General features: G+C 36.4%; 1 protein-coding gene across 1 annotated transcript in view; it reads left to right on the forward strand.

Moving 5' to 3' along the window:
• Oseg5 (intraflagellar transport protein Oseg5) overlaps positions 1-14280 on the forward strand; it is a 192033-nt gene that overhangs the window by 140370 nt on the left and 37383 nt on the right. The window contains exon 12 of the mRNA XM_067151262.2: positions 1539-1704. Within this exon, the coding sequence (XP_067007363.2) occupies positions 1539-1704 (166 nt within the window). The remainder of the gene's footprint in view (positions 1-1538; positions 1705-14280) is intronic.

The raw sequence follows: 14280 nt of genomic DNA on the forward strand, positions 1-14280 counted from the left end.
CATTTAAGATTACTAATGTGTCATCAACATATCTGGCCCAAAAGAGGATATTAGGGAAATAATAATAATAATAATAATAATAATAATAATAATAATAATAATAATAATAATAATTTATTATTAATTTTTGTGTTTTCTAAGAAATTGATGAGTATTTCGGCTCACCAGCTTCAGGCATTCTAGCAATGTGACTAATGCAATTATTGACTTCCAGCTGCTTTTAAAACCTTCCATTCTACACTTTCACAAGGTTTCTTTCTGTTTTTCTCTCTCTCTCTCTCTCGCTCTCTCTGGATTAGGCAAAGTCTAGCTTTCTGGGATCCGGATTAATGAGGTCTCTCTCCCTCCCTCTCTGTGTTTTTCCTTGTGCTGGAAGTGAGCTGTTTTACTGCAGATATTGGCCTCTGAATTTAAATTAAACAAGCCCTTGTTTCAGTACCCTGATTGTACACACAGGGCATGTTTTTTAAGTAAGGGTTGTTTTGTTGTAGATACTAGTGGTTCGTGCGCGCATCGCAACAAGCATGTGTGCCATGTGCCGGCATGCCTCGGGAACATCGGTGCTCAGTTGCAGCTCTGTTGCTAACCTGTACGGTTGTGTTCTGTGCTTGCTCAAATGATCAAGATTATCGACTCGCCCGCCCCGTTGTTTCTGAAAACCTAAACTTTAGGAAACTGTGCTCCCTTTGGGTCCCTAAACTCCTAACGGAGGAGCACAAAAATGAAGGATTTGAGTGTTCGAGTGTTTTTGATTCGTTGTGCCGAAGAAGGTGACGGCATGTTGAATCAGATCGTAATGGGAGATGAAACATGGATTTTGCATATCACACCCAAATCGAAGCAACAGAGCATGGAATGGAGATATACACATTCACCTCTAAAGGTGAAGGCCAAACAGACTCTGTCCCAGCACAAGATCATGGTTATTGGAGCTGGCAGCACATTTCTATGAAGAGGGTGTTCAAAATTTTGTTGTGAGGTATGATAAGTGTTCAAACAAACTTGGCGGCTGTGTTGAAAGATAGAGTAAAGTAAATCTGCAAATAAATGTGGTGTTTGAAAATCGTCTTTTGTTGTGGATAGTTATTTTTAAACGGCCCTTACTTAAAAAACATGCCTTGTAGTTTAATGTGAATTATTAATATATTGGTCATACAAGTCTACCTTCAAATCCTATCATTAGATATACTGTATTTTTCAACCTTCACACCTTGAACACACTCACCTAATTAGTAAGGTATAAACAAGTAATATAAAAACAAAGATACCTCCATACAGGCCATGAAGGCTTCCACTATTGTTAACCACGGCACGTGATGGGGTAGAGTAGTTAGCTCTATGCCCAGCCGCCTTTGCCCCCAGGAATTAACCTGGTACTCATTTTTTATGTAGGCTGAGTGAACCTCTGGGCCATATGCACCTCAAACAAGTATTATAAGTGAGTAAATATGGTATTTTCAGCTCTCTCGTCTTTAGTTGGGAAATTATTGTTATTGTTCTGCTGTTTTATATCTCATATGTCATTTTGTTTGTTTTAGTGAATGTGGTGCAAGGGTCGTGAGCTTCGATGGAGGTTATGTTGGTATAAGACGTGTGGATGGCAGTCTTGTTAGCATTCCTGTATCACCCTATATTCCCATTTTTCTTGAACTTGTAAGTGGAGCTAAGTTGAAAGAGGCATTGCAGTTATGTCATACAGCCAAGGTTTGTTCGTTTATCATTATTTTATTAGTAGTTATTGCATTACTTCTGCATACCTGCCAACTTTCCTAATTTAGGGGGGAGACTCCCGATTTTGGACTATTTTTCCGCTTCTCAATTATTCTATTATTTCTCCCGATTTTAGCTTATTTTTTTGGTGAACTTCAAACATTCAAATCCCGCCATTTCAGCTTTGTAAGCCAATGGCCGGAAGTCCTTCAATCCTTTGACCGCTTTCAAATTAAATATCTACGTTTATTAATACGAAAAAATCGTGCGAATGTGCAATGTTTATTGAAACCTGATATCGCGATGCGTACATCGATTGTCAAGCTCTCGTTCTCGCGTGCTATGTTCATGTTCATTTGCATCAGTCTAGTCGATTCTACAGTAGAGGACTAGTTGCTAGATTTGAAGTCTTTAATTTAGTGACAGAATTTCAAAGATAGCGACTAGTGAATTTTCTAAGAGATTTTAGGAGCCATTTGGAGGCAAATCTGGCGAATTTTAATTTATTGCTTGACTAGCTGTTACCCGCAGCTTTGCTCGCGTGGATTTCGTAATTTGATAACAGTAATCGTTCCTCGGTACTCCACTAAGACATTATCTGAAAGTAGGAGTCTGTAACATCTTCAGTTTTCAAGATATGTGTATCAGAATTCAACTCCTCTTTCACTTCTTTTCTCCCTCCTTAAAGTGGATTATCCGAAAACAAAAATACATGTTTCTTTACTTTAAAAGGAGATTCCAAATACCAAATTTCGGTACATGTTACGTTTTTGAGATATAATACTATGAATATATTGTTAAAATGTACCCAATTTTTCAATTCTTTCCACACCTTAAGTGGATTTTACGAAAACAAAAAATATGTGTTTATTTAAAAGGAGATCCTAAATACCAATGTTTACGTCTGTAACATGTTACATTTTTGAGATACTCTTTTTAAAAATTCACCCTATTTTCACTTCTTTTAATCCCTCTTAAGTGGATTTTCCAAATTAAAAAAATGTATATTTCTTCATTTTTTGAAGGAGATTCCAAATACCAATTTTCACGTTTGTAACATTTTAAGTTTTTGAGATATATGTATCCTCATAAAAAGAATTGAACCAATTTTCAGTCCTTTTCACCCCCTGAAATGGACTTTCCAAAAACAATAAAAAAGGAGTTACTTTACTTTTAAAGGAGGTACCAAATACCAATTTTCACGTCTGTAACATATTCTTTTTTCGAGATATAAGTATCCCCACTAAAAGATTCAACCACTTCTTCAGTCCTTTTCACCCCCCATCCCTTAAGTGGATTTTCCGGGAAAAAATACATGTTTCATTTTAAAGATTACTTCAAATAGCAGTTTTTACGTCTATAACATGTTTTTGAGATATACTAATTTCAAAAATTCACCCAATTTTCACTTCTTTTAACCCCCTAAGTAGATTCCTTGAAAACAAAAAGAATGCAAGTTTCTTTATTTTTAAAGGAAATTCCAAATACCAATTTTTACATCTTGAGTTTTGAGATATACTCAGTTTAAAAATTCACCCCCGTTTCCACTTCTTTTCACCTCTCCTCCCTTTTGTTTGGATTTTCAGAAAAAAAAAAAAAAATGTGTTTCTTTATTTTTAAAGGAGATTCCATGTACCAAATTTCACGTCGGTAACATCTTCAGTTTTTCAGATATAAGTATCCTCATAAAAAGGATTTAACCCCTTTTTCACGTATTATTACCCCTCCCCTTTCCCTCAAGTGGATTTTCCAAAAACAAAAAAAAATGTGTTTCTTTGTTTTTAATGGAGATTCCAAATACCAATTTTGACATCTTTAAACTGTTAAGCACTAGGCGAGTTCCGTGGTTTCCCATTTTCACACCAGACAAATGTTACACCTCTGCCTTAATTAAGGCTACAGTTACTTCCTTCCCACTCCCAGCTCTTTCCTATCCCATTGTCGCCATAAGACCTATTTGTGTCGGTGCGAGGTAAAGCTAATTGAACAATGTCGAGACAAAGAAAATTTTAAAGCATGTGTGCACCTGGTGGCTTTCTGTGGTCATATGTTTATCCATGTTGTTGGGACAGTGGCAGCCTTTGTCCAGTCTGCTCAATTATGAAGTGGAAGTCTGGTAAGACGTCTCAAAACTTAACATATTCCAAAGATGAAACGATCATCAGTAGAGGGTGCTGCCCCTTCAAGGAAAAGAACCAATGAATCACCAGTTCCATGTACTTCTTCACCCAAAACAACTAAACAGGATTCCTTCATTAAGTGCAGTCTGTCTTGTGAAGAAAGGATTTTTATGTTCCTGTCATCAAATTTAAATAAGCCTTTATGCCTGTTTTTATCAATTGTTATACCTACATTTGATAAATCAAATTTAATTTTGCAGTCAAGTGTGCGTCACATCCATTTACTGCAAGATCTGATACTGGACACATTAAGGAATTTGATATCAAAATTTGTACAATCTTCAGTGGTTAAATCCTCCTCTCTTTTGGAAGTTGCTTACCACAGCAGGGGAAACCAGAAGAATGATTGTGACTTAGTCAGTGGTAGTTGCACTTCCCAATTTGTAAAGCATCTGAAGCAAGGCGAGGAGGAATTTTTCTCATCAGTTCGAACATAGTTCACTGATAGATTAGTTTGTGTTATTCTTGGTATTTTAACAATCCCTCACAGTAACACTGAATGTGAGAGGATATTTAGTCAGGTGACTAAAACACAAACACAGTTCAAGTCATCTATTGGTGATGAAAACTTGGAGAGGTTGTTGACAGTAAAATCAAGGCTACAGGGCAACTGCTTTCAACAAACCTTTGACAGAGATTTCCTCAGATAGGCAAAATCTGCTACTGCTGCTTCTTTTAATCAACAGAAATTTTCTACTGATGGAGAAGTTTCTGTAAATCAGTAAGATGGAAAATATGCCTACCATACCATACATGTTCTTACAAATTTTCTATTGTTGTATACAAGTATTTAGGTATCACTGAATATGAATACATATGAGAGTAAAATATTTGTGCATTTTGATTCTACTCAGTTTCACTGGAAATATGTGTTAATTTAAATGTGGACTTGACGACATGATACATTGAGCTTGCTAGGATAATATATGTTTGTGCAAGACACGTGGAATAAGCAGTTTTGACCAATTGTATCTCCTGATTTTTTGTGATTTTCATATCAAAATCTCCTGATTTTTGGTTTTGTAAAGTTGGCAGGTATGCTTCTGTGACTAGGCATATCTGAATCTGTGCGTTCTGTTTTTCCTCTCATGAAATGATTTTGAAATAATAACTTCTATTGGTGAAAGCCCTCATGTTTTTTGTTGTTGTTGTGGTACAGGGTCTATACTTCACACCCATGAAGTAGCATTGAGAATACAATAGCATGGTAGTTCATGAGTGTGGCATGAAACTGTTAGGTCTTTATTTCTGAAATATTCTGATTCACACTTGGACTGAATCAAGGGTATGTCCTCACCCCAACTCTCATTGCTCTGTACTTGGCTACCATGCTCTACAAGACATCTACTAACACCTCAGATGGAAGACTTTTGAACTTTAGCAGACCATATTCTCAATGACAAACTAGTGTTACCAGGAAAGTGACAAATATAAACCCACTAATGTGGGATACTTTTTGCTGAGGATCACTTTCTTTGGCATTGGTGTCAAATTGTATCAACAAGAATGTTTCAGACATGTAGATCTCAAACAAGTATGTAAGCTTTGCCAAACCTAACCATGCTCTCCCCCACTCAGTTAGTGCAATTTATATGGGCACATGTTTTATGCAAGAATTGACCTATCGTCACATTCCACAGGCATTTTTAAATAATGGAAATTTTTTTTTTGGACATCAAACACATAGTACCTTCCCTTTCAACTAAAAGAACAAAACAAGAAGCAGATTTGCCAACTGCTCTATCCCAAAATACAGAGAAATCCATGACAAGATAGTACATGAGCACTACAAGCAGTTCTCAAATCGAACTATCTTAACAGCTTTTGACCTATCACTCCAAAACACTAGTCATGTTGTTAGTCGCTTTGTGGGTTACATTTTTGAGAAAAATTTAAGTGTTATTTGAGACCTAAGGGGAAGCTCAATGCCGAATTTTATTGAGAGAGTGGTATTTCACATTTATGTGTAGAAAGATATTAGGAGGACTCATAAAAGAAATCCAAAAAGAAGAAAAGAGGTACAAAGAAACAACATGAAAATATGCATTCAAAAACAAAGTTGTATCTCTTTTCTTTTTTTTTTTTTTTTTTTTTTTTTTAGGTTTCTTTTATGAATACTGCTAATTTTATACATATAATGTTTACGTTGGCAGTTATCTCTCCATTTTAAATTTGGATCAATGATTTTAGAATTTTCTGATGAACCTTACCATGGGAGCATAATAGATGACTTCCAGCCAATGATTCACAACAGTTTTTAGTTGACACTTCAGTTTATGTCCACTCTTTACGTTTTTATTCATCTAATTAATATCTTACTGGGACAGTTTAGTCTAAAAAGGCTATCTGTATGTAGATGATTTTTAATGTAATGACCAATAGTATGAACATTTTTTTATGTGTAATATCCAATGTTTTTAAACATTTATTTTAATCATGTATCAATTATTTTGACATTGTATATTGGCTGAATATCCATATATTGAGGTTGAAACATGTAGCAAAAATATGTGCAATTTGTAAATGTTAATAGTAATAAGAAGTTAAAGATTTTAAGAATCTGATTAGTAGAGGCCAGATTTCCATGCAAATGCATGTTTTTAATTAAACTGGTTACAGTTCTGAAACTTTGCAAATATATGTTTTATTGCTTAACGATTCCAAATAACCGTTCTTTTTCTGTGCATATTTGCATGTTTTGGCCTTTTCAGGAGAAATTTTATGCATAATGCATATTTTGAAGATTCTGGATTTAATTGGGAATATTTGGACGTTTAATATTGCATAATATGACTTTTCTTCTGACTTTGGGGCATATATAATGTTAACTTACATGATAGTGTCTTTTATGAATGTTGGTGTGCAGAATTTGGGAACATTTTTCCACGTTATACAGTATGTCTATTACTGAGAGACGGATAGAATGTATTCCTGGCATCCTATGTGACAACCAAAGTTAGTACATACGGAAGAGGTCCTATAATCCAATTAACAAAGCTCTTTCTTATTGACGTAAGACAGAAGGCCCCACGTCGATCTCTTTAATTCTTAGGAATAAGGTGTTCCAGTTATACATTGCTATAAATTGAACTGTATATTGTGCATTACTCATTCATGGCTGTTTTTTTTTTTTTTTTCTGCCTATGTTAGTCGAACAAAACAAAACTTGTGTCACTCTTCTTTGACGCCGCGTTACTGAGATAGCAGCTTACAAACCTTGGTATTGCACTGAACCCTCTTCCGTTGTTGTCCTGGAATTTTCTACCCGGAACACTCCCTCGTCCAGCGTCTTTGTTATCGTAGCAGGCAGTCGTTACCAGTTATTGGGGATATTCAAATGTGTCTGCAGACATCGGACGGGGAAGTAGCTGTGGCAGCTAGAGATAGGTCAAACAAATTGATCCATTGAAATAGTGATTTTGAAATTGTCAAGCTTATACAAGATGTATTGTGGGGAAAATGCAAAATACTTAGAGTTTGACTTCACTTTGTCCAAAACGTCTTCATTTAAGTATGCACCTGTCACTTCTTTTGACACAGAAAGATTATTTTCTGTGCTTAAGAATGTGGTGAAAGATAAACGGATGAGCTTAAATCAAGACAATTTGGAGAAATTACAGCAGTTGTTGTACAACAAAGTTTCAAAAGGGACTAAATTTTGATAGTGCATATTTTTCAGTTTATTGGGCATGTTTTGCCATATGATAGCGCATGAATGCATGCATATTTTGAGATTTGATAGTGCATGGAAATCCAGGCTCTGCTGATTAGTATTGAATAATGTGGAACCGGAATTATTTCCTTTCAAGGTTATTATATGATACTGGTGTCAATACGGAATGACATATATGAGATTAATCAACTGCACTTTCCTCCTTGACAAACATTGCCAGATCCTTTCTCTTGAAACATTGTCGTTTACCCCTTCAGAAAACGAGAATACCATGAACAAATTCTTGACTTTCTCTCATTGTTTTGCCATCAGCATTCTAACACTGAAGATAAGATGTACGATGGACTCTGCTCTACAATCATCTTCAGATTATTTTGAGAAATATTTTAAAGTACAGATTCTTGCAAATCACTATCCTTTTTGTCATGAGTGTCAGCAGTGTTTTTTCTTGCACAAAAATATAAGCTTTGCATTCAGCACAAAACTGCTCTCATTATATGCGTGCACTAATGCAAATCATGGCCCATGACCTGTAAATACCCTCAAACCACTGGAAATTCCAACCAGAAAGGCCTGCTGGTGAAGTGTTTCTGGACTTGTCAACCCACACCTTTTCACTGTTGTGCCGGTATTAACAAATGATTCGTCTTTGTAAACAATGTTTCTATTATTTTCAAATGTTTTCACATCATAGAATATAAACTTCATGGTTCTGATCCGTATTGAATTGTAATCACAATAATAATTATTAAATTAATGTTGTAATGGTCCACCTTTCAATACTATAATTATTGTGAATGTTTTCACATGTAATTATTGTGAATGTTTTCACATGTGATAAATAGACCTCGGATTTTTAGACGCTAAAATTTGTAATTTAGGTGCCTAAAATAGGCTCTCAGATATGTAAAAATAGGTTCTAAAAATATGTTTTAGGCAGCTTCAATTTTACGTATTTTAATAAGCACTTATCAATTAAAATACCATTTTTATTTTTCTAAATTGATCATAACTCTAAATGCATACAAGTAATAAGGTAATAACATGTTAATACAATATTTCACATACACAATGGTTCACCACATTTTTGAGTTTTTATCTCTAAATAATTAAAACATTACAGCACGTTACTGCCCATAATTTGATGCACAGTAAATCACTAGCACTTTTTCTAGATTTTGTTATTGAACTCCACCGCTTGTCTGACAACACTAGCTTGGAGGCTGAGAAAGTACGCTCAACGTCAGCAGAGGTTACAGGGCTGTATTTGAATTTTGGTACAAGATGTGGGGAGATGTCACATTCAACGTTAGTTTTGGCAATCAAAACATCAGCCACAGCACAAAGCGTTGACAATCCTGGGTTCTTCTGTAGTACTTTATAAAGCTTGTCCCGAATTCTATCTCCAGCGAGGCCTGGAGCTAAGCTGATCTTTTCTTTCACCTCTTTTAACAAATCCAATTGTTCGAAAACAGGTTTCCTGGAAGACTCAAGTGCAGATATAACAGGGACCTGATGTAGGCAATTTCTTGAGAAATGGTTAACATACTTTAGAACATTTTTGGCCAAAGTGATGCACATGGCATCTTCATTTAGGGCAAGAACAAAACTTCTGATTGCATCAAAATATTTACTGTAGTACACAATGGCCTGAAGCCAAGTCCCCCAGCGCGTAAGGATGGGTTCCTGGCAGCGGAAGATCAGGTAATTCATTGTGGAACAACTGGATTCGTGTGGGAGCCTTTACAAAAATGTTCTTAGTGGAGGAGATAATCTTGTTGACTCGAGGAAATTCGGCACGTATCTGCTCAGCAATGTGATTCATAGCATGAGCAAGACAAGTGAAATGAATCAAAGCAGGGTAAAATTCTTTCAGCAACTTAACAGCATCAATCATGTAGGTGGCTGTATCAGTAAATATAAGAAGCACCTTATTTTCATCCATGTTATTGGGAAAAAGCACCTTGAGACCTTTATTTACAAACTGAGCAACTGTCTCCTGATTGGTTTTAGTTAACTGTCTGCTGCAGATCAAATATGGTGAACACGGCGTGTCGGGATCTAATTTTCCGACTATTAAGTAGGCAATATAACAACGTAGAGTGTCAGTAGTCTCATCAACAGAGATCCAGATGTATGATTCTCCAATATCTTCCCTTATCCGCCTGATTGTGTCTTCGTAAAGAGTGTCCAGGTAGTTTTTTTCTTAAAGTTGATTCAGATGGAATGTTCCGATGACAGTATTTTTTTTTTTTTTTTTTTAACTTTTGAAGGAAGGATTTTCAAGTGAGTTGAAGGGAATATTTGCCGACACAAGAGCTCCGCATAAGTCCACATGGAATTTGTCTTTGCTTCTCTTATTTAGCGATTCCGTTGTTAATAATCTTTGTTTAAGATTTGATTTTCTTTGCTGATTTTACTGATGTTTAATCCCCTGGACATGTTGACTAAGATGCGATCGCCTTTCACTGGACACCTAGAAACGACGACAACTATAAATAGTCGCAAATATTGTGTAATTACAAGTAACAAAAATCAATTTCTCCGTATTGAAAGAATCTTAATATAATATAAGAAATTGATTTTAACATCAACCTATTCAATACAGTACAAAATGTTAACGTATTAATTAAACATCGTTAAAATAGTTGAGACATGTTTCGCCTTTTCTGTGGGGTATCATCAGTCATATCAATACCTCAAAATTCTACCAGACATCTGGTGGAAATTATAAAAATGTGTTGCATGAGTGGATACATTAAAAAGCATTTACAAGATCTTATCATTAAAAAAATATCAAATTGATTAAAAAATGTTACACTAGTAAAACGTTGGTGAATTTTCACTTAAAACAAGGCTTCATCCCGTATTGATTGCTACTACAACATAAAGATAATTGAGAAGTCTCCACCTTATCAATACAGGCGAGGGACTCCTTGGAAACAACTTGGCGAACGAAATGGAATTCAATGGGGAGCTGTCAATATTAATGGGGCTTATGGAAGAAAGAAGGTAGAACTGGCTGAGTCAGCAAAGAGGATGCATCTGGATTTGCTAGGAGTAAGTGATATTCGGGTAAGGGAAGATAATGAGGAAGAGATAGGAGATTATAAAGTGTACTTGACGGGTGTTAGAAAGGGAAGGGCAGAGTCTGGGGTAGGGCTCTTTATCAGGAATACCATTGCACGTAACATAGTTTCTGTTAGGCACGTAAATGAGCGAATAATGTGGGTAGATTTGTCAGTTGGAGGAATTAGGACTAGAATTGTGTCCGTGTATTCACCATGTGACGGTGCGAATGAGGATGAAGTTGACAAGTTTTATGAAGCATTGAGTGACATCGTGGTCAGGGTCAACAGCAAGGATAGAATAGTGCTAATGGGCGATTTCAATGCGAGAGTTAGGAATAGAACTGAAGGATATGAAAGGGTGAATGGTAAATGTGGGGAAGATATGGAAGCTAATGGGAATGGGAAGCGTTTGCTGGACTTCTGTGCTAGCATGGGTTTAGCAGTTACGAATACATTCTTCAAGCATAAGGCTATTCACCGCTACACATGGGAGGCTAGGGGTACCAGATCCATAATAGACTATATCTTAACAGACTTTGAATTCAGGAAATCTGTTAGGAATGTACGAGTTTTTCGCGGATTTTTCGATGATACAGACCACTATCTGATCTGTAGTGAACTAAGTATCTCTAGGCCTAGGGTAGAGAAAGTGAAATCTGTCTGCAAACGAATAAGGGTAGAAAATCTCCAGGACGAGGAAATTAGACAGACGTACATGGATATGATTAGTGAGAAGTTTCGAACAGTAGACAGTAAGCAGGTTCAGGATATAGAAAGTGAATGGGTGACATACAGGGATGCTGTAGTAGAAACAGCAAGGGAATGCCTAGGAACAACTGTGTGTAAAGATGGGAAAAGGCAAACATCTTGGTGGAATGATGAAGTGAGAGCAGCCTGTAAACATAAAAAGAAGGCTTATCAGAAATGGCTCCAAACAAGGGCCGAGGCAGACAGGGATTTGTACGTTGATGAAAGAAACAGAGCAAAACAAATAGTTGTTGAATCCAGAAAGAAGTCATGGGAAGATTTTGGTAATAACCTGGAAAGGCTAGGTCAAGCAGCAAGGAAGCCTTTCTGGACAGTAATAAAGAATCTTAGGAAGGTAGGAAAAAAGGAAATGAACAGTGTTTGGAGTAATTCAGGTGAACTCATAACAGATCCCAGGGAATCACTGAACAGGTGGAGGGAATATTTTGAACATCTTCTCAATGTAAAAGGAAATCATCATGGTGGTGTTGCAAACAGCCAAGCTCATGGGGAGGAGGAAAATGATGTTGGTGAAATTATGCTGGAGGAAGTGGAAAGGATAGTAAATAAACTCCATTGTCATAAGGCAGCAGGAATAGATGAAATTAGACCTGAAATAGTGAAGTATAGTGGGAAGGCAGGGATGAAGTGGCTTCATAGAGTAGTAAAATTAGCGTGGAGTGTTGGTAAGGTACCTTCAGATTGGACAAAAGCAGTAATTGCACCTATCTATAAGCAAGGGAACAGGAAGGATTGCAACAACTATCGAGGTATCTCATTGATTAGTATACCAGGCAAAGTATTCACTGGCATCTTGGAAGGGAGGGTGCGATCAGTCGTTGAGAGGAAGTTGGATGAAAACCAGTGTGGTTTCAGACCACAGAGAGGCTGTCAGGATCAGATTTTCAGTATGCGCCAGGTAATTGAAAAATGCTATGAGAGGAATAGGCAGTTGTGTTTATGTTTCGTAGATCTAGAGAAAGCATATGACAGGGTACCGAGGGAAAAGATGTTCGCCATACTGGGGGACTATGGAATTAAAGGTAGATTATTAAAATCAATCAAAGGCATTTATGTTGACAATTGGGCTTCAGTGAGAATTGATGGTAGAATGAGTTCTTGGTTCAGGGTACTTACAGGGGTTAGACAAGGCTGTAATCTTTCACCTTTGCTGTTCGTAGTCTACATGGATCATCTGCTGAAAGGTATAAAATGGCAGGGAGGGATTCAGTTAGGTGGAAACGTAGTAAGCAGTTTGGCCTATGCTGACAACTTGGTCTTAATGGCAGACTGTGCCGAAAGTCTTCAGTCTAATATCTTGGAACTTGAAAATAGGTGCAATGAGTATGGTATGAAAATTAGCCTCTCGAAGACTAAATTGTTGTCAGTAGGTAAGAAATTCAACAGAATTGAATGTCAGATTGGTGATACAAAGCTAGAACATGTCGATAATTTCAAGTATTTAGGTTGTGTGTTCTCCCAGGATGGTAATATCGTAAGTGAGATTGAATCAAGGTGTAGTAAAGCTAATGCAGTGAGCTCGCAGTTGCGATCAACCGTATTCTGTAAGAAGGAAGTCAGCTCCCAGACGAAACTATCTTTACATCGGTCTGTTTTCAGACCAGCTTTGCTTTACGGGAGGGAAAGCTGGGTGGACTCAGGATATCTTATTCATAAGTTAGAAGTAACAGATATGAAAGTAGCAAGAAGGATTGTTGGTACAAACAGGTGGGAACAATGGCAGGACGGTACTCGGAATGAGGAGATAAAGGCTAATTTAGGAATGAACTCGATGGATGAAGCTGTACGCATAAACCGGCTTCGGTGGTGGGGTCATGTGAGGCGAATGGAGGAGGATAGGTTACCTAGGAGAATAATGGACTCTGTTATGGAGGGTAAGAGAAGTAGAGGTAGACCAAGACTACGATGGTTAGACTTGGTTTTCTAACGATTTAAAGATAAGATGTATAGAACTAAATGAGGCCACAACACTAGTTGCAAATCGAGGATTGTGGCGACGTTTAGTAAATTCTCAGAGGCTTGCAGACTGAATGCTGAAAGGCAAAACAGTCTATAATGATAATGTATGTATGTATGTATGTATGTATAAAGTAGTAAATTCAGTCAGTACTGGTTTTGATCCTTATGGGATCATCCTCAGCTGACACATAAAGAAATAGTTACAAAAACATCACATATGAAAGATTACACCTTGTAAAACTAGTCCAATTAAATCAGACGTTAAAAGTTGTTTGTTAAAATATTAGTGAGTATATCTTTGGTTAAAAGCACTTGCTGTGTGAAGCATATGACCCCACTATGTCTAGACTATTATACATTAAATGGATTTTACATTTGTTTACATTAGTGTTTAGGATATTACACTTGATATAATTGATCCATTTGATTCAAACATTCAGAATTGCTTATTAAAATGATAAATATGTCTATCTTTGGCTTAAAAAGTACTTGTGTTAGGGCATATCGTCACACTATGCCTATATTATTGAACATGGAATGAAGTTTGCACTTATACACACTAGTAATTGTAAATTTGTTGTAATGTCTAGAAAATATTTGTTGTTTGAGGCTTATCACTTCATTGTATCTGATCTATGAAATGTCAATAGGATTATTTACACTTTTCGCATTGATATTTAGGATATTTCACTTTTGTATGACTAGTCCAATTGGAACAAAGATGAAATGCTTGTTGAAATGGAACTTTCTTGGCTAAAAAATGCTTGTTATATGATATGTGTTACCTCATGCATAAAATGAGGTTTACACTGTAATCTTTCATATGTGATGATTTTGTAACTATTTCTTTATGTGTCAGCTGAGGATGATCCCATAAGGATCGAAACCGGTACTGACTGAATTTACTACTTTAAAGTAA

This window comes from Anabrus simplex, chromosome 7 (assembly GCF_040414725.1).
Source record: "Anabrus simplex isolate iqAnaSimp1 chromosome 7, ASM4041472v1, whole genome shotgun sequence".
Classification (NCBI taxonomy): Eukaryota; Metazoa; Arthropoda; class Insecta; order Orthoptera; family Tettigoniidae; genus Anabrus; species Anabrus simplex.